The 21,653-nt window shown below is 39.4% G+C and overlaps 1 protein-coding gene across 1 annotated transcript; it reads right to left on the bottom strand.

Moving 5' to 3' along the window:
• Positions 1–7,123: 7,123 nt before the first annotated feature.
• On the bottom strand, positions 7,124–8,470 carry LOC113758447. The gene has a single exon (XM_027301304.1). The coding sequence runs from the start codon at positions 8,468–8,470 to the stop codon at positions 7,124–7,126; it is 1,347 nt and encodes a 448-aa protein (XP_027157105.1).
• Between the last annotated feature and the right edge of the window lie 13,183 nt (positions 8,471–21,653).

Raw genomic sequence — 21,653 nt, 5'->3', positions numbered from 1 at the left:
CACGATAAAAGAAAAATAAATGAGGGGTGAAAAATTAAAGCGTATGCACGTATGCTAGTGCTCGTTCGGAGGGGAGGGATCGAGAACCAACGCGAGGCTCTAGGGTAATATCCCCCACCCAAATGCAATGCAAAGCGCGGAATCACGTACATAACCATCCATCCATCAAAACAATCGTACGCCAAATGGGTGAGTGAGTGAGTTGGTACGTACGAAATGCAAAAAATCCTAATAAAAGGAAAAAATGCAATCCTAAACATCCAAATGTAATATATAAGAAGGTTAGAAGAAGAAAATAATCGACTAAATCAAATGCTCGGACTCTCTAAGTCCCCAGTGGAGTCGCCAGCTGTCGCGCCCCATTTTTTTGTAAAAGAAAAATAAATAAATGGTTTAAAAAATGAAATTTTTTACTTGAAAGATGAATTTTGATTTACAAAGAAAGTGGGTTTAAATGGGACATGAAAATGCGACGATTTGACCCAAAATATAGTTTAAAAGGGGTTTTTTGAAATAAAAATCGGAGTCGCCACTTGGTATAGAGTTAAGGTGTACCAAGCCACCTAAAATGAATTTTTAAAAGGAAAAGGTAGAAAGAAACCCCTTTTAAACGACTCCTTGTCTACGTAAACCAATGAAAAAGGTTCGGGAGTCACATTTGACGAAGGGGAAGGCAAGAATAAAAATCCAAGGCACCCCTTCGACCTAGCCAAGGCTAGTTGCGTAATTTAGTCAAGGATTTTCTTATTTTTAACCAAAAGATTTATCACATTTGGATGTACTATATGAATGCAAACCCTAGATCTAGGGGGGTATCGGGGGGCAAAATTTCTCTTCAAAGCTTGAATGGTGCCAATCACATTAATTGTGACGCCCAATAACGACTCTTTGGAGAGGTCACGAATAATGCAAAAATATGAGACTTTAAGAAAAGAAAAGAAATAAAATTATTATACAAATATACATGTCTTAAAGGAATGCATCATGTCGGATACGGGGGACTAATGGTCGTGACTCAATTTTCCCTTTTAATAGAGGGAATACGAGAGTGCTAAGGTTTAGAAAAACCACACTCGTCCATATCCCATACTCAAGGGGTTTCCCTAATCTAATCAAGCAAATGCACTACCCTAAGCCTAAATCTAAAATGAAATGCAAGTCTAATGTTATGTAACATACAAAGGGGCATATATAAATAGGGAAATTAGGGAATAGGAGATATAAATAGAAAGGAATATGGGATAAAGGATGTACATATATAAGAAAGTGTCATGCAACATGGTAATGTCCTAAAAAGTGAAAACATGCGTGAGATGGAGTGATTTTATCACGCAATCAAGATCTAACGCGCGAAGGGCTCCTAAGGGTCTAGCATTGGACTAGCCCACATCTACGCTCTCTCACAAGCATTGGACTTGCAAGAGCTCGAGGGGACAACCATGACTAGCATTGGACTAGCCACGGTTACGTGCATTTGCATCGATCATACACATATATAAGTAATGTGCATAATTAAAGCAAGTAGACATGTGAGCACGTAATTCACATAACACATAAGCATGCATATCTAGATGCCAAAACCTAAGAAAGCGATTAAACACATAACACATAGACATGCAAAACACACAAGGCAATTAAGGCCCTAACTATTACATTTTTAGGGGGAAGGCCTACTACAATCTAAAAGGGGAAATAGAAGGAATGAAACGATTAAATCCCTAACTATTACAATTTTGGCATTCGAGTGCCTCCCAAATGATGAAATTGAACTAAAATTAAAGCAAAACTAAGCAACTAAAGCAATAAATAAGGTAAAAATGAAATAAACACTTAAAGTCATGCAATTGCACACATAAGCCACATATATGCATGTAGGGTCAAATAAGTCAAGAAATGAAGGACAAAATGTACCTCCCTCGCAACGGTAATCAAAGGAAGGAAAAAATGGCTTCAAAACAATAAAAGGGTCAAGGTACCACTTTAATTTAACAAATAATTACATGAAACGAGAATTAAGCATAAAAATGGAAATTAAACACGAAATGAAAAATCAAACACAAAACGTAATCACTTAAAGTATTTTATAAAAATGAAAATCATCTATACGCAAGAAATTAGAGCAATAGGGACCTAATTAAGATAACTAACAAATTTGAAAAGGGTTTAAGATAAACTTTTAGAATTGATGGCTTAAAATGAGATGTATTAAAACCAAATGCCAAAATTTCACAAGAAGAAGAATAAGAAACAAATCTCTATATTTAAACCATCAAATTCCCAAATTTGTACCAAAACTATGAAACTGTCATAAATCATTAAATCTCCGAAAATTCACTCCACCACTCATGAAATATATTGTCCAAGAATCAAATTAAAGCATACCAAGAGAAAACAACATGTCAAAGGGACAAAATTGTTTAACTTTTCCAATCTTATGGGCCATAGTAACATTACGCCAAAGTCTGGGGTTAAACATGCAATTTTCTGAAATTTTTTACATGCATGTTACGAAGCTTTCTCATGCTTCTGCTATTTTCAGCTACCATTCCTTCTGCATCTTTTCTCATTTAACCAAAACCCATTGATTCATCAATACCAAGAACTCAGACTCTCTCTTAACAAAACTCAATGATAAAACACTCCATGGGTGCGATTAAGGCGATAGAGATAACCCAAAATACATACAGCAGGAGAGACGCATGAGATTACATGCATCAGGAAAATACTACAAACATCAGCAGCTCCATGATGCAACTAAATGTGAAATGCAGCGGAGGCACAATGAGAGATTCTAACTATCAAACGCCAACTAAATCAAACACAAAATTCTTGTTGCAGGATTCAGGCAAAAACTTGAATGGACCGACAGGAAAGGGAAAAATACAGCAAAAGGTCTCTGCAACTTTTCTCATGCTTTTAACTATCAGCAAAACCATGCAGCAAAATCTGCACATGTGGCGACCCCACTTCCCCCTAAGGCGAAACAAAGGGTTGGCGGGCCGTCTGCCCAGCTCTCGCCAGGACTCACGCAAGCATTCTAACCCAAAACAGTCTCGGCAAGTTCAAGATTTCTGCGCATGTCAGGAAAATTTTTTTTCTTCATCCGATGGTTTAAAATCAACATGCAAAGCTGGAACTAACTTATTCATCTTGTCTTAAGTTAGGGAAACACATCTTTAAGTTCAGGTTGCCGCAGGGAAAGAAAATGAAGCAGCATTTTCACCTCAGCTCCTCGGCTGAAACATTTCATCGAAACAAAATTTTTCTAGTGTCTTGATTTCATCAACCGACTGCACAAGCAACACATGCAAGCTCTGATATGACTTCATCTACTAGTACTTAACTTAATTTAGCCCAGAAATTACCTCAGATACAAGCTAAGCCTACGCACAAGAAATCTGAAATTTCTTTCTTCCTCTCGGCTCTCACGCACAGCTTGAAGTGTTGGTTCCAGTTGCAGTAGTTGCGGCTGGGAAACTGGATGCAGCTGGTGGAAATGGAAGTGCAGAATGGTGAAGCTTACTCACGGTTTCTCCCTAGTTTCACTCCAGCTCACGAACGGAACCCGAAAAATTTCGGCAGCTCGCGGTTTTCTCCCCCCTTGCTCTCGGATGCAGCTCACTCTCTCTTCTCAATCGATACTCACGATGAAGGTGGAGTGCAGTGGTGGTTTGTGATATAGGAATGAAGAGGAAGAGAGATGGTGCCGCTGTTTTGAGGATGAGGTTGAGTGTTTAGATGGTAGAAAATTCTATTGGCCGGATGGTGCGGTGCTTATGATGCTGTCCGAGGGATTGTTTGGTCTTTGCATGGAAGTGTTGTGGTTGTATGGGGCATTTTAGTCTTTACACTTTCTTCCTAACCTCTACTTAAATTCTCAATTCTAACTTAATTCCAAAAATTTTCCCCAAGTGTGATTTGAACGCCTATTTATACACTAGTCATGCAAGACTTTAATTATCGAAACTTCATGCCTTAAGTATGATTAGCATACTTGTATTATATTTATCTAAAATTTATCGACTTTGTCTTACGTGAAAGTTTCTACTAACATTTAATCGTTAATGACGAATTAAGTTTAGCTATCGGAAATTAAAGAAATTAATTGTTAAATCAATGATATAATTTTACCTACGAAGTATTCATTTTAGCATAATAGGACCAAGTAGCTTATTAGCTTAGCAGAAATGTATTATTTTTCACTTAAAATTATGGTCACGCATTTATTTGAGGGCAAATAGATAAATAAATAAAGTACAAAGAAATGGTGCTAAAATTTATTAAAGAATAATAAATGCAATTAAAATATGCAATGATATTTGTATATATATATATATATTTCAGGGTTCTCACATCCTCCCCTCCTTACAATGAATTTTGTCCTCAAAATTCACACTTTCTAGAAAAATAAATCGGGGTGCTTTTTCTGCATTTCTTCTTCTAATTCCCAAGTTGCTTCCTCAAGTCCGTGATTTTTCCAAAGAATCTTTACCAGAGGAATTTTCTTATTTCTCAGCTCCTTCACTTCTCTTCCCAAAATCTTGACTGGTCTTTCTTCATACGTTAATGTCTCATCTACCTCAATTCCTTTCAATTGCAGCACATGGCTTGGGTCGGGGTGATATTTCCTAAGCATGGAGACATGAAATACATCGTGAACCTTGGCCATGCTCGCAGGCAGCTTCAGCTGATATGCTACATTCCCAATTCGCTTCAAGATCTCAAAAGGTCCGATATACCTTGGTTTTAGCTTCTTACCCTTCTTGGATACTACTCCGCTCTTCAAGGGTCTAACTCTTAGGAAAACCTTGTCTCCTACTTCAAATTCCAAATCTCTCCTCCTTGTGTCGGCGTAGCTCTTTTGTCTATTCTGGGCAACTTGAAGCCTTTCTCTACTTAGTTTCACCTTCTCCTGGGCTTCTACTATCCAAGGTATAGCTGTAGGATCTACAACTTTCTTTTCTCCAACTTCATCCCAATGAATCGGAGATCGACACCTTCTCCCGTACAAAGCTTCATAAGGTGCCATTTGAATTGAAACCTGATAGCTGTTATTATATGCAAATTCTACTAAGGTCATGTATTGGCTCCATTTACCTCCAAAATCTAGTATACACGATCTCAGCAGATCCTCCAAGGTTTGAATTGTCCTTTCCGACTGCCCGTCGGTTTGGAGATGGTACGCAGTACTAAATTTCAACTTGGTCCCCAAAGACTCCTGAAATTTCTGCCAAAAACGCGAGACAAACCTTGGGTCTTGATCAGACACGATACTTACAGGGATACCATGTAATCTTAGGATCTCTTCTGTGTACAACTTGACCAGTTTTTCCAAAGGAAAGCTCATGCTTACGGGTACGAAATGTGCAGACTTAGTAAGTCGGTCAACTATTACCCAAATTGCATCAAATCCTTTTTGACTTCTAGGCAATCCCGTTACAAAATCCATTGTTATATGTTCCCATTTCCATTCAGGGATTTCTAACGGTTGCAATAAACCAGAGGGCTTCTGATATTCATCTTTTACTTGTTGGCAGATCAAGCATCTCTATACAAACTCTGCCACGTCCTTTTTCAAACCTTCCCACCAGTATAATCCCTTCACATCATGATACATCTTGGTCACACCTGGGTGTATAGTATACTTCGATCGATGTGATTCTTTTAGAATTCCTTTCCTTATCTCTTCATCTACCGGAATCACAATTCGATCTCGGAACCTCAATACACCTTCAGACCCTAATTTAAAGTCTAGGGTTTCCCCTTTTTCCACTTTCTCCAAATTCTTCTGAATCATAGGGTCCGTTTTCTGGGCCTCCTTAATACGCTCTAGTAATGGTGACTTCAACGATAAGTTCCCAAATAAAACCTTCAATTTCTCCAAGCGAGGCTTCCAACCGCTTATTTCTTCTAACATGTCCCACTCTTTAACCATTAACCCTGCTACTTGGGCCTTTCTACTTAGAGCGTCAGCTACCACATTGGCTTTTCCTGGGTGGTAGTTAATCGAACAGTCATAGTCTTCCAGAAATTCTACCCATCGCCTTTGTCTCAAATTTAGTTCCTTTTGGGAGAACAAATACTTGAGGCTCTTATGGTCCGCATAAACCTCAAAAGTCACGCCATACAAGTAATGTCTCCATTTCTTTAAGGCGAAAATCACTGCTGCTAACTCTAGGTCATGAGTTGGGTAGTTTTGTTCGTGAGGCTTCAGTCTTCTGGAAGCGTAGGCAACCACTTTACCATTTTGCATTAAAACACATCCTAGACCTTCTCCAGAAGCATCGGAGTACACGGCATAACCTTCTCCTCCGTCAGCTAACACCAAAACAGGAGCGGATGTTAAACGCTTCTTTAGTTCCTGAAAACTTGACTCGCACTTCGGAGTCCAAGTGAACCTATTCCCTTTCTTGGTTAGCTCGGTCATAGGTCCTGCAATCTTCGAGAAATCTTGGATATACCGCCTATAATAACCTGCTAATCCCAAGAAGCTTCTAACTTCAATTGGAGTTTCTGGCTGTTTCCAATTCATAACGGCCTCAACTTTTGCTGGATCCACGGCAATTCCATCTTTAGAAACTCTGTGCCCTAGAAAAGATATTTCATTCAGCCAAAACTCACACTTACTGAATTTGGCATACAGCTTATGTTCTCTTAGTATCTGCAAAACCACCTCTAAGTGCTTAGCATGCTCCTCTCGAGTCTTGGAGTAAATCAGGATATCATCTATGAAAACCACTACAAACTGGTCCAGATATTTCTTAAAAATTCTCTGCATCAAATCCATAAAAGCAGCTGGTGCGTTGGTTAGTCCAAAAGGCATGACTGCAAACTCAAAATGTCCATATCTTGTACTAAAAGCAGTCTTGGGTATATCCTCCTTCTTAATCTTCAACTGATAATACCCTTGCCTTAAATCCAGCTTAGAGAAGACCACTGATCCTTGCAGTTGGTCGAACAAGCTATCAATCAACGGTAAAGGGTATTTATTCTTAATTGTAACCTCATTTAACCCTCGGTAGTCGATACATAGTCTCAAACTTCCGTCCTTTTTCTTGACAAAAAGAACGGGTGCTCCCCATGGTGAGTCACTCTCTTTCACGAAACCTTTCTCCAACAAGTCCTACAGTTGAATTTTCAACTCCTTTAGCTCGGCAGGAGCCATTCGGTACGGAGTCTTAGAAATTGGAGCCGTTCCAGGCACCAAGTCAATCTTGAACTCCACTTCTCTTTCCGGCGGTAAAGTCTTTAGCTCTTCGGAAAAAACATCCGGAAATTCCCGTACCACTGGTACATCCTCCAACTTCACTTGATCACTAGGAGCGTTAATCAAGAAGGCTAAGAAACCTTGCGCTCCTCTAGACAACATCTTCCTTGCCCGAATTCCTGAGATCATAGCAGACGATGCTAACCTACCCTTAACATCTAATCTCAGGGTTGCTTCTCCAGGTATACAAAATTCCACTACTTTTGCTCGGCAGTCAAGCTTAGCATGATAATGGCCTAGAAAATCCATTCCTATTATAACGTCGTAACCTTTTATGTCCAGACTGATTAGATCCACTAGCATTTTACGCTCTCCAATCCAGAACTCACAATTCTTATAGGCTAGGCTAGTGGTTGTCTTCTTATTACCCATTGGTGTCCTAACTTCAAGGTCAAAGGGTAATCTAACGGGTTTCACGTCGATTCTAGACATAAAAGATGGATTTACGAATGAATGAGTTGCACCAGGGTCAATTAACACTTTAGCTAATCGATGAAAAATCGGAAGTGTACCTTCCACAACTTCCGAGGAATCAGGTATAGGTTGGTCCTCTATAGCATACACTCTGGTAGGAACTGTCGGCCGGCTCCCTCCAGAAGTGTTTGGTCTAGCGTTTGGAGTAGTCCCTTCCTGCATTTTTGGACATCCAGAAATTTGGTGCTCACTACTTCCGCACCTCAAGCACTTTCCTTGCTTCTTCCAGCAACCGTCTATAGTATGACCAGGTTTCTTACAATAGGCGCAAGTCACTTGGGGAATTATTGCTCGGCCCCCCGACGAGGTATTCCTAGATTGTCCCCTTCCATTCGATCCCCCTCTAGCTCCATTATTTCTTCCCCCTGCATTCCTTATCCCGGTTCCTCTCGCTAGTGCGCCTCGTGGTGCTCCAGAACTAGTCATTCCGCTGGTTCCTCGGCCCATTTTGGCCGGTGGAGCATTCCCATACATCGGCTCCCGACCACTACTAGGAGCAAATCTTTTCTTGGCCTGAAAGGATTTCACTTGGCCTCTAGCTACTTCAACTCTCTGGGCTCTCTTGATGGCATCTGCGAAAGTGTCTATCCTCACGGCAGCTAAACCTTCCTGTATTTCCACATTCAGCCCCTGCACAAACCTTCTGACACGCCTTTGCTCCGTGGCTATCAATTCAGGAGCAAAGCGGGACAGCTTCGTAAATTGGACCTCATATTCGGCGACACTCATCGCCCCTTGCTTACATTTTATGAAGTCGTCCTCTCTCTTCTCTTGAATGAGAGGTGGAAGAAATTTGGCATTGAACTCCCTTGTGAAGTTCGCCCAAGTCCTTGGAGTATGGTTCCTGTCCCAGGTACCCCTTACCAGGTTCCACCAGGAGCGAGCAGCTCCCTCAAACTGGAATGCGGCAAACGTCACTTGTCGCTCTTCCGAATAGTTTAAAGCTGCAAAGATATCGGAGATTCTCTCCCACCATCCTTCAGCTACCTCCGGTTCAGGTCCTCCATAAATTTGGGAGGTCCAAACTTCAGAAATCTCTCTAGTGCCCGATCATCAGAATCGGCTGGACCTCCTTGGTGATGCACTGGTCCAGAGGCTTGGTGTTCAGTCAAGCGCTCTAAGACATCAGTGATACGATTAATTGCAGTGGCCACTCGATCTCCGGCCACACCCTCTTGCCCTTGGTCTTGGTTGACCTCGGGTTCCCTATCACCACCCGTTTCCGGGTGTTGTCTAGTGGGTCTCCCACGGCTCCTTCCTATCACTTGACGATCCATTGCTAAATTATGCCTATTACGGGAGGATAAGACAATTAAGCGAGAATGTTATTTATTTATAATTATTATTATTCTCCTTGTGATTAAAAATCAATATGGAAATGGAGGAAAAGGGAAAATAAAGCACTTAACATATATTTTCACGTGAAAGTCATACAAGTAACGGGTTGGGACATTCCCAAAGTAAGGCACAAAGGCTAGAAAAAATACATACAGATAATCCCTTAAACAAAAATTAGGGATATGGTGCCTCGAAAGCAAGTCATCCACCTAGACAAAATTTGATGACTTAACAAATGTCCCCTCTTTTATAACCCTACCTATCAAGCATAATCACGTCAGTCCTAACCCAACCTAACCCTCAGCAGGGCTATCAGGAGCTACGTCCTCCTCCGGGTCCTCCTCTGGATCCTCCTCCGGATCCTCCTCCGGGTCCTCCTGCTCGACACCCTGAAGGATACTCGTGGCCTCATCTATCATCATCACGGCATCAGCCCTGATACCGGCGCTCCTATCACGTATCCTCTCGGCCAATCGAGTCATCCTCGATCTCTGTCGTGCTATCTCCACGCGAGCAGCCTCCAGCCTAGCATGCTCAGCTGCTACCCTCTGCTCTAACTCATCTATACGGTCAAACTGAGTGTCCACCATGATACTCAGCTCCTCTACATCCTGAGTCAAAGTAAACTTAGCGTCCCTCAACTGGCGACGCTCATCATCTAGGGATAGTACTAGCTCATTGGGGTAGGCATGGGTGGCCCTACACTGACACCGAGGATGCCTATCAGCTGGGGAGTAGCGTATATGAGCTCCTTCGCCTCGTGGCCTATAGGAGATGGACCTAAAAGGCTCTATATGTCCATTAGACGCCCCATTACCATTAGCATGTCCATTACCGTTCTCCATACCTGCAGAAGAATTAAAAACTTTGAGGTTAGAACTTAAATAACTAACTGGATCGGATATTACTTAAGATATATCTAATGGTCTCAATTCTTACTTTTGAAAAGAATTAGGGTTTCTAACTTGTCTAATATATCTCTCAAATAACTTTTCTAACCTAGGCTCTGATACCACCTGTGGTGATCCCACTTCCCCCTAAGGCGAACCAAAGGGTTGGCGGGGCCGTCTGCCCAGCTCTCGCCAGGACTCACGCAAGCATTCTAACCCAAAACAGTCTCGGCAAGTTCAAGATTTCAGCGCATGTCAGCAAAAATTTTTTTCTTCATCCGATGGTTTAAAATCAACATGCAAAGTTGGAACTAACTTATTCATCTTGTCTTAAGTTAGGGAAACACATCTTTAAGTTCAGCATTCTCACGCAAATTCTAATCCAAAACAGTCTCGGCAAGTTCAAGATTTCAGCGCATGTCAGCAAATTTTTTTTTCTTCATCCGATGGTTTAAAATCAACATGCAAAGCTGGAACTAACTTATTCATCTTGTCTTAAGTTAGGGAAACACATCTTTAAGTTCAGATTGCCACAGGGAAAGAAAATGAAGCAGCATTTTCACCTCAGCTCCTCGGCTGAAACATTTCATCGAAACAGAATTTTTCTAGTGTCTTGATTTCATCAACCGACTGCACAAGCAACACATGCAAGCTCTGATATGACTTCATCTACTAGTACTTAACTTAATTTAGCCCAGAAATTACCTCAGATACAAGCTAAGCCTACGCACAAGAAATCTGAAATTTCTTTCTTCCTCTCGGCTCTCACGCACAGCTTGAAGTGTTGGTTCCAGTTGCAGTAGTTGCGGCTGGGAAACTGGATGCAGCTGGTGGAAATGGAAGTGCATAATGGTGAAGCTTACTCACGATTTCTCCGTAGTTTCACTCCAGCTCACGGACGGAACCCGAAAAATTTCGGCAGCTCGCGGTTTTCTCCCCCCTTGCTCTCGGATGCAGCTCACTCTCTCTTCTCAATCGATACTCACGATGAAGGTGGAGTGCAGTGGTGGTTTGTGATATAGGAATGAAGAGGAAGAGAGATGGTGCCGCTGTTTTGAGGAGGAGGTTGAGTGTTTAGATGGTAGAAAATTCTATTGGCCGGATGGTGCGGTGCTTATGATGCTGTCCGAGGGATTGTTTGGTCTTTGCATGGAAGTGTTGTGGTTGTATGGGGCATTTTAGTCTTTACACTTGCTTCCTAACCTCTACTTAAATTCTCAATTCTAACTTAATTCCAAAAATTATCCCCAAGTGTGATTTGAACGCCTATTTATACACTAGTCATGCAAGACTTTAATTATCGAAACTTCATGCCTTAAGTATGATTAGCATACTTGTATTATATTTATCTAAAATTTATCGACTTTGTCTTAACGTGAAAGTTTCTACTAACATTTAATCGTTAATGACAAATTAAGTTTAGCTATCGGAAATTAAAGAAATTAATTGTTAAATCAATGATATAATTTTACCTACGAAGTATTCATTTTAGCATAATAGGACCAAGTAGCTTATTAGCTCAGCGGAAATGTATTATTTTTCACTTAAAATTATGGTCACGCATTTATTTGAGGGCAAATAGATAAATAAATAAAGTACAAAGAAATGGTGCTAAAATTTATTAAAGAATAATAAATGCAATTAAAATATGCAATGATATTTGTATATATATATATTTCAGGGTTCTCACAGCACAACCATCTCAAATCAAAATCATATCAAAACTCTTATTCCTATGCTCAGTTATGCATGCAAAAGGATGGCAAAACCAGAAAAATGCATTTTCCAGATATTCCAAACAGCCTAGTTGAGAACTTCATCGTATTCGCTGGTTTCTTGAGTGCAATCCAAAAATAACTAGTGGCCAAACCAACAGGCTTGGATCAACACAACAGGATTATCCAATAATCATTTCATTTTTCAGCCACAAAGCCTTGTGTTCAAACATAAAAACAAATCGAGAAAAGGAGTGTGCGAGATCTGGAAAAATTTCTGCAACTTCACAAACATGGCATTCTGGGCATATGTGACTAACAAAATCCCCCAAAGCAGCAATCTTTTGAATCAAAACAAACCCTCATTCAACCCCCGACGTCAAACAGATTGGGTGCTACACTCTAATGCAAGATAAGACGAACATGAAATGCCGAGAGCGAAAGAAAAAGAAAAAAAATATCTGTCCTAAAGCCAGAACTTGTATGACAGAAGAGAGTTCGGAGATTACCTCTGGTAAGATGAGCAGATTCAAACGCAAACAAGCTACTGGTGGAAAGCTGCGAGATTTTCTCTTGAGATTTGACGGGCCGCAACTTGAAACTTCAAATCTGGTTCCTCCTCCTTTCACGAAGCTTTCTTGGTTTTCTCTCTTTTGTTCAACCGATCGCCTCCCTCAATCTTTTGTTTGCTTTTCCTCGCTCTATTTTCTTTACTCAAGCCCGTAACTTCCTTCAGCCTTCAGCCGCAACCCCCCCAGCTCTCTCTCAGTCGTAGCTCTCTCTCTCTCACTTTTGAACTCCTTTCCCCAGTTTCCTTTTCGTTATCTCTCCCTCACTCTCTAAGCTGCATTTTTTTTTTGTTCTCAAAAACCCAGCCGCCACTCTCTCTTCTGTTTCTTTCTTTTTGCTCTTACCTCTCTCAAAACCCTAGCTTTTTTCCCACAGCCGACCTTCCCTCTGTTTTCTCTTCCTTTGCTTTTTCCTACCTTAGACTGTGACGACCCCACTTCTCCCAAGGGCGAACCCAAGGGTATCGGCGGGCCGCCTGCCTAGCTCGCGCCAGGACTCAAAACTTAAAGCAATAAAACTCTTCTAAGCCACAAGAACACGATTCATAATATATACAACCACCAAAAGTCTATTTACATCCTCAAAAGTCTCGAGTCAAACCACTCTAATACACTATAACCACAACCAGCAGAAGATAGACCCTAAGAAGGGTCCTTATACAAACCACCAAAACTAATACAAGCCAATCTAATTATACTAGTGTACGAGCCAAAAGTCCCCGCGTCGGCCCCTGCTAAGGAAAACAAAAGGAAAGGGGTAAGCTATATGCTTAGTAAGTAAACAGGGGCGAAAGCATAAATTCACGTAGCAACAATTACACAATAAGAGTAAAGCAAAAGCAGAAAAGAACAACATCATATAATAAGGATACGGGTGGCTCCAAAGCCAATTCATGTGCCATGTATGATCTCCTGCCGACACTCCGTCGACCGCAAATAATAGTCCGTAGAACTTCACTTATACACCCACCGACACCTTATCACCCTCACTGGCCAGTCACCTCACAAACTTGCCCGGGCGAACGAAATCACAAACTTGAGCTTGAGTCACAAGCTCGGGTCACAAACTTGGTCACCTTCTCGGTGAACCGGATTCACAAAATTGGTTCATATCATGAACCTACAAACTTGGTGACCTCAGACTAAGTTGGACTGACTTCGACCAAGCCCTAACCGGCTCGAATAGTCCAAACAGGTCTTAGATCGGGCCCACGAACTCACAAACTTTGCAAACTTCACAAACTTTACTCGAAAGTCGCCCCGAGCCACAAGCTCAAGGGTTTTGGTTCCAAAAGGGTCATATACATATGCCAAGTACAATTATACATTCAAATTAGGGTTTAGGTCGAGTGCGATAAAGTACACCCTCGCCTAAGTACCCTTTTCACATATCTCAAACACATAGCAAAGAAAACACACCAAACTGGCCTGAATACTTACTCAAAACGGAAATAGCAAAAGTACGAAGTCGGATCGAAACGATCAGCTAGTAGTGGACCCCACCAGATCCGCCCAGCTCACCACCGTCTGAAATAGGAGATTGTGTCACATAATATCGTAAACGGCTACTATCGTGCCTCAAACAAACAAAACGGCAAAAACGGCACGCGCGCACGTACATATGACGGACGGAAACGGAAACGGCCGTTAGCGGAAACGGCAGATTTGACACTCGTTTCTAGTTTACTCATAAGTTGAGCTACGAATATCAGATTAAGGCGTATGAGATGCCATATCGAAGCTTAAAGGATGAAAAACAATTGTTATGAAGACATCCAGAACTGAAACTGGAGGCTTCAGCCCCAAATGAACCAAACACAATCACATACGAAATCTGGCCAATGCACAAATGGTCAGTTTTGAGTGCAAACTGTTTTCTATGCTACACATGGGAAAAAGAGCTGAAAATTGGCAGTTAGATAGGTCATTCCAAATGGAACAACTTTCATGAAGTTCGGCAATCCAAATTCGGAACGGAAGTTGGTCGTCAGGACCAAAACAGATCTGACCAGAAAATGGTCATTTTTACGGGCAGGCCTTGTTTGCTCGGCTATATCTCAGGTTTTATAAATCCGATTCATGAAATTCCAAGGGCGTTAGAAAGCTCTGATATAGAGCTATAAGTTTGGTGTTTTGGTCGCAAGCCCAAACAGCTTGTAACCTAGTCAAACGTGAAGCCAAAGTTCCAGTCGTAAACTGTCCGGATATAAGAACAGAACAGAATTTGACGGTCAAAACAGGTCTGAGTATTTCGTTTAGAACTCAGGTTATACCACTCCGTTAATCCTGAAAATTTACAGGGATATCCAGGACTTAAGGGGCTACAACAATGTAGAAGGCCTCTCAATCCAAATCCTAGCACAACTAAGTCAAAATGCAGAAAACCAACCCAGAACCGTAATTGCAGGTTCCCAAATCACACAAAACTGTAATCAGTCCAAGTCAGTCTATACAGGTCCAAAAGCATTGATTCCAAAGGCATATGAAAGCTAAGACATCAAGCTACATTTCAACAGAAGACACCAACAACAAAATCCAAACCAATTCCAGTCAAAACAGACAATTACTATCGCAGTTCGGACATTCTGTTCACCAAAAACAGCAACAGTAAAAACGGCATAACTCACTCTATACTACTCCAAATGCCCTAAAATTTTGGAGACACTTCAAACTCATCAATACCTACAACTTTCATGTTTTGAGCAAAGTCCAATTCGGCCTCTATCTATGACCTAAAATTTCGGACAGAATGTTCAACCAAGAACCCTAATTTTCCAGAAATTCTTCCAAATCCAAAATTGATTGCAATTATAAACTATTCACACCTACTAGTGTCATTATAGGCCATTGCCAATCATCATAAACAACCACACCATCATAATCCAATTAAACCAGAAAAATCATCAATAAAATAAAAACTTCACCAAATCACTTCAAACCAAGATAAAAACCAGAAATTTCAGCACTTTAATCACTACTAATCATATCTTAAGCATCAATAGGTGTAGGTGGAAGTTTAAGCTTCACTTACCAAGAAAACAAGAGAGGGGAAGATGTTGGACACCTTAGCTCTTCCAAAAACTTCACTAAGACACTTACTAGCACTAGAAGAAAGGATTTTATGGAGTAGAATCTAGTTTAGGTGTTTGGTTTTGAAAGATTGGACCAAATGGAAGCTTGCAAAATGATGAAGTTCTCTTCCTTATTGAGCTAGGGAGAGCCGGCCACCAAGGAGAAGAAATGGTGAATTTTGAGTGAATTTTTGGAGATATTAACCAATTAGTCAAAAAAGTCAAAAAAAAATGAATAGTATTTCTTAAGTCAAATCCAATAACTATGTGACACTTGTCACCCTCATAAATGCAATCTTATCTTTTCTTTTCTCTCTCACATCAATCAAATCACCTCCTCTACTTATCTCCTAACACCCGATAAATTTTTCACAGTATCCGAAATTTAATCTTATTGGCCGAATTTTTCCGAACTTTTCGCACTAGTGGGTCCCACATCCGAAATCCGTTCTTATTTTCTCAAAATCTAACCGATACTAGAAAAATCATCTAAAAACTATATTTACTCAGAAAAAGAAAATGTAGAAAAGGCGGGCGATAAAAACCCGAAACCACCCCACCGATTAACGAATAACCCTCATCTCAGATTACGGACGGACTGGGGCCTCACATAGACCCGCCGCCCACTCTCCTCAGCTCCTTTTTTCTTGTTTTTTCTCTCCAGCCGCCAACTTCATTCGACCTCCCCCCTTTTAGTCGTCAGGTGCTCCCTTTTATACCAAATGACCAACCCTAAACCTCATCTCAATAGTGCCCTTGATTCTTCATGGTTAGTTGTGATCCATTGGATGAGCTTCTTGTACTATCCAAAGCCACGCCAAATGAAGAAATATAACGGGTCCCCTTTTTCCTTTTTTTTATTTTTCTTTTCAATCAGCTTTAAACAACAAAAGTAAAAAATTTATTGCCAGAAAATTTATTGCCATTAAAGTGATTAAATAAAAAAAAACTAATGGGCTAAAAACAAATTTTGCATTTTCGTGGGAATTTTTTTTTTTTTTTTCAAAAATAGCTTAAAAAATGAAAATGATAAGCCCCACTCATAAAATGAACAAAATGAAACATTAACTGTCATTTAATCACTTAAAATAAAATAAAATAAACATAAATAGCAAATAATAAATAGTAAAAATAAAATAAAATAAAATAAATGAATAAATAAATAAAAATTTGGTGTCTACAGAACCAACAAATGAATAAGAGCTATCGATGCTCCATCTCCTTCATGATCAGCTCCAACTCAAAAATTCCTAAAATATCAAATATGAGACATATAAACTCATGTAGGTATTTCAAAAGAATCACCATTTCACAAAGGAACACTAAAGAGCAAAAATTGAATCACGTTAATCATTTCCAAAGTTTGTTCAACATAATCCCTCGAGTTGCAAATTTCACCAAAAATTCTCCATATGTTCCCAAGTAGATATTTAAACATGATAATGAGGTTATATGGAGTTAATCGAAAAGCACAATGAAACTTAGCAACTCTTTTCAATATCCATTTTTGCCAATATTTGGGAAAACAACAATTTGGTACTTTCACATTTTACACTCTATTTCTAAAGTTAAGCAACTAAGAACATTCATAAAATCCAATTGTGTCTATTTATGTCCACAAACATCAATAAGCATCATCACATATCAAATATTTACAATGATCAACAAATCAGGAACTTGACAAATTCAAAAATTCAACTTCTTCAACAACTTTCCTAATCTATGCTTTTGACATGTTCATAGGTGCAAATAAATTCAAGGAAGTCCAAAAACATCAACATGAATTATCATATATTCACAATTGTAATTTTGACAAAAACTCAAGAAATGCAACAATAGCAAAAATTAAAATATGGAGTTAAGTTGAAAGAGGTTACCTCCAACCCATAAAGTGATGCTGTGAGATGCTAATGTTGCAAAAAGTCTCAAAAATTGATTAAAAAACAACTCCAAACTCAAGATTTTTAGGTTTTGAAGACCATAATTTCTTGGGCAAAAATCCCACGCAAGTTGTTTTTATTGAGTTTAAATTGATGGGGTTGCCCTTTAGGATGTTCAAGGTGTTTCTATGGTGATATTTTTGGCTAGAAAAATAAGTAAAATTGGAGATTTGAGGAGATGGTATAAAGAGAAGGTGCAGGTGCATGAGGTGTTGTGTGAGGTAGAAGAAGATGAAATGAAAAAGAATGATTTGAATGTGTTTTTAAAGAAGCAAGAGCAGGATGAGTAGATGGATTCGCGAGCATAGAGCGCGGATCCTACCACAGGTCTACTTTGTTGTTCAGCTTCTTGTGAGAAACTAGCACAGATTTCTTGAGGTTACATAGCCAGTTTGTGGGCAGACCTGTTGCTCATCAACGTTGAAAATATTTGCAAAGCAAACCAGCCCTCTATCCGTGGAAGAGTGAACCGGTTGCATAGCCAGTTTGGCTCCCCTATTTCAAAGCTCACTTGTATGTAAAAATTCACTTCCAACTTAATTCTCAATCCAAAAACACATTTAAATACAATGGAAACATGTTCATTTCAATGATTCTAAGTTAGAACTTAAATACACAACATAAGTATGACAACTTCCCTTTCACTCTTCATTTCCTCGCCAAATGCCTCAATGCTTACTTTGCCTCTTTTTTCTCGAGCCCTACATGACAAACATAGCAAACAAGTTTCAAAACATATGAAAATTGTAAAACACACCAAAATGAGATAACTTCACAAAAATGTTGGATTCCCTCACGATAAACGCTTTTGTTTAGAGTTGTTAGCTCAACTTTTGAACTCTTGGTTAAGGCAGCTTCGTCAACAAATAGTCCACCAACTCATGTCGTGGTGGATCAATAAAAAGTAGCTTGATAGCAAAAGTCACATACTCTAAAGATGTGACAATAGGAAGTGACTTACCCATCCCAAGTGCATCATTGATATTACCTTATATATGCATCACTCGAGAATTCACCAAAGGAGATGCTATGAGCATTTCTTGGGCAATAGTATCTTTAGAACCTATACTTTCAACACACTATTCAAGAGGAGTTAAACATACATCCTTCATGTTTCCCTCTTGAAGTTCGAGGTTAGTGAAATGGACATTTGCTCATTAAAGCTCAAATTAGATGTATCATTGTCATCAAAGTTCAATCCACTTCGCATGAGATAGTCCTACCATTCATGTTAGAATTAAATTCAATATCATGGGATGAATTAGGTTCCATATAACATGCAAATGTTTTTGTTCTCTACATTGGCACTTTATCAATTCATCCATTTTATCATCAACCCTATCAAGTATAGCATCACCTTGCTCAAAACAGTTGGAAGTCTCATTTTTAAGCTTTCCAAAATTTGAATTCATATGATTAGCTATTGTTTCTAAATGTGAGTCAACTTTGTTAGCTATCCTTTCTAAATTTAAATGAAAATTGTTAGCTAACCTTTCTATAGCTAGCTTCCAAGATGGCTTTGATTCAAATTGGATATATTCGAATTGGTAATCACAAACACATGGAAAATCATTATAAGCATATTGTTTATTCTAACCATGATCATGAGAATCCTTCCAACTAAGGTTATATTGATAAAAATTAGAATTATGATACCCAAATTTATCATAATACCACATTTTATACTTGTATATGTTATTCTTGATTTTGATGATCACAAAGCACTTTGAAATGTTTATCTAATTCTCTTCAAATATAAGTGTTTTGCTTTTTAGAGAATCAGGTACAAAGGTGTCAAGAAAAGAAAATCAACCAAAAGAAGAAGCAAAAACAGGGCACTCATGTCGGACGTCCGAAAGGAAACTGTCGGACGTCCGAAAGGATGAAGAACATCAAGAAGGAAACTCTGTCGGACGCTCGTGAGGAAGCATCGGACGTCCGGGAGGATCGGACGCACGCTTCGGACGCACATCGATCGCGTTGGACGTCTGAAAAATTTTGCAAAGTTTTGATGACTCTCTGGACGACGTTCGGACGCAGAAGCTGTCGGACGATAAAATCTCATCGGATGTCCGAACGACAACTTGGCTGATTTTCGGACGATGGGATCGGACGATGATTAGGCTGTCGGACGTCCGACAGCCCCAACGGCTAGCTGACTCTTCATCTGCCTTCTATCCGTTGGAAGCATTAATGAAACCCATTTTTGGTCCCCTTTAAATACAAACGATTCTGAACCAGTGAGTGACTTTTGCACACTTCGTTTACAAGATCTCAAGAGATATTTTAGCTAGAAAATAGTCTCCTAAGCAAGATTTGTTCTCCAAGTAGTGTGAAATTCTTGTAAGCACTTCTCTTGTGTTTGAATTTTTCAATAGTGTAGCTTTGTTGAGTGTTATTTGAGTGATAGTAAAACTTACTAACTTGACTAAGTGAGGCTTGGGGCAAGGAGGAAGTGATCCCTTCATTGTACATTGAGTTGATTATCTTTCATCAAAGAGAAGGTGCTCATTTTTGTGATTGGTCTTCAAGTTTGAGGAAAGCTTGGTAGACAATCAGTTTGATACTCTATCTTATTCCTTTTGTTTAATAAAATTCTCATTGCTTATATACACTCTTATTTCTGATCAACATTGTTCTCTTCTTTAAATTTACTTGGCTGATCACTACTAGAAAAGAAAGTAAATTTTTATTAAAGAAAAAGTGCATAAACTCAATAAAGTATTTTTAATCAACCTAATTCACCCCCCTCTTAGGTTGTCTTTGGGCCTTACAATTGGTATCAGAGCTTGGTCTCCTAGAGATTAAACTCAAGCGGCTTGGAGTAAAGATGACAACCAATCATGCCATGTTTGTTGAGGGGCAATCTGTCACTAGGCCTCCCATGTTTACTAGTTCCAATTATGTTAGTTGGAAAGAAAGAATGATTATCTTTTTACAATCCATTGATATTGAGTTATGGTTTATTGTGAATGAAGGACCGCATGATGCTAACGTTCTTGATGCAGATACAGGTTTGTTTCGGCCAAAAACAAGAGCTGAGTTGAATGCTCAAGATAGAACCAATCTCACATTGAATGCCAAAGTCATGAATGTTTTTTATAGTGCCTTAGACTCAAATGAATCAATTAGAGTAAAAGAATGTAAATCTGTCAAAGAAATGTGGGATAAGCTAAGAGAAATTCATGAGGGTAGTGACAACGTGAGAGAACAGAAAAAATCTATCTTGGTCACAAAGTATGAATCATTTAAAATAGAACCCCTTGAGGATATTGACAAAATGTATTGCAGGTTCAATGACTTGATCAAAGATCTTGAGGTGTTGGGCAAAGAGTACACCTTGGGAGAGAAAAACAGGAAAATTCTCAATGCGTTGGGCAAAGAATGGGAAAGTAAAGTGACTGTAATAGAGGAGGCTAAGGATTTGAATTCTGTGCCTATTGAATCTCTCATTAACTCACTAACCTCCTATGAGTTGAAGTTGAAAACTAAAGTGCAGGAGGAAGAGGACGCGAGAGCAAAGAGAAACATAGCTCTAAAGGCAGCTCAAGATGAAGATGATCCAACTCAGTTGGATGATGAAGACTCGGATGGTGATGACAACGATCTTGCTCTCATCACAAAAAGTTTCAAGAGAATCTTGAATAAAAGGAAGTTTAGAAGGGGAGGACCTAGCAATCAATTCCAGAATCAGTTTTCAAACGCAAGGAACAAAGGAAAATAAGAATTCAACAAGAAACAATTAGACAAATGCTACGAATGTGGACAGCCTGGACACTACGCAAACGAATGCTCCCTAAAGAAAAAGAAAGATGGAAAAGCTGATCGAAAGCCAAGGTTCAACAACTTCCAGATTACATGGAATGAATGTAACTCCGAAGGCGAAGTTGAAGAAGAAGAAGAATCAGCTCAAATGGCCTTCATGGCTATTGGAGATAATGAAGTAACTTCCATACACTCTCAATCTGAAAGTGATGATGAAGATGATGATGATCTTGAATCCTTTGTTGAAAAATTGCATAATGCCTTGAAGGAATTTTATGATAAAAACAAGCAGCTAAAACAGAAAATTGTTTTCTCATTCAAGAAAATGCAAGACTTTTTCAACAAAATAAACAACTAAAGGCTGACAATGAGTGCCTTGTAAGAGCCGGATTTGATGTTCAAAATGAACTTGATAGAAAGACAAGTGTTTGTGAACATGTCAACCACCTTTCTTACTGCTCATGAAAGAACATTAGCACACAACAAAAATGCACATGGTTTCACTACATATTGAAGGAGTGGATTGAGATTTATCAAACCATTACATGTTAAAGACTCTTTCATTATGTGTAGTTTTTGTTGTCAAAGAGGGCATTTGAAAGGAGATTGTTATGTGAAAAGAAA

Source organism: Coffea eugenioides, unplaced genomic scaffold, assembly GCF_003713205.1.
Source record: "Coffea eugenioides isolate CCC68of unplaced genomic scaffold, Ceug_1.0 ScVebR1_523;HRSCAF=1216, whole genome shotgun sequence".
In the NCBI taxonomy this organism is placed as follows: Eukaryota; Viridiplantae; Streptophyta; class Magnoliopsida; order Gentianales; family Rubiaceae; genus Coffea; species Coffea eugenioides.
The sequence above is the reverse complement of the archived record's forward strand: the minus strand, read 5'-3'. Positions and strand labels throughout refer to the sequence as shown.

Bases quoted from the DNA above. Each gene is read 5' to 3' on its own strand.
- LOC113758447 (XM_027301304.1), bottom strand. From the start codon at position 8,470: ATGAGTGTCGCCGAATATGAGGTCCAATTTACGAAGCTGTCCCGCTTT.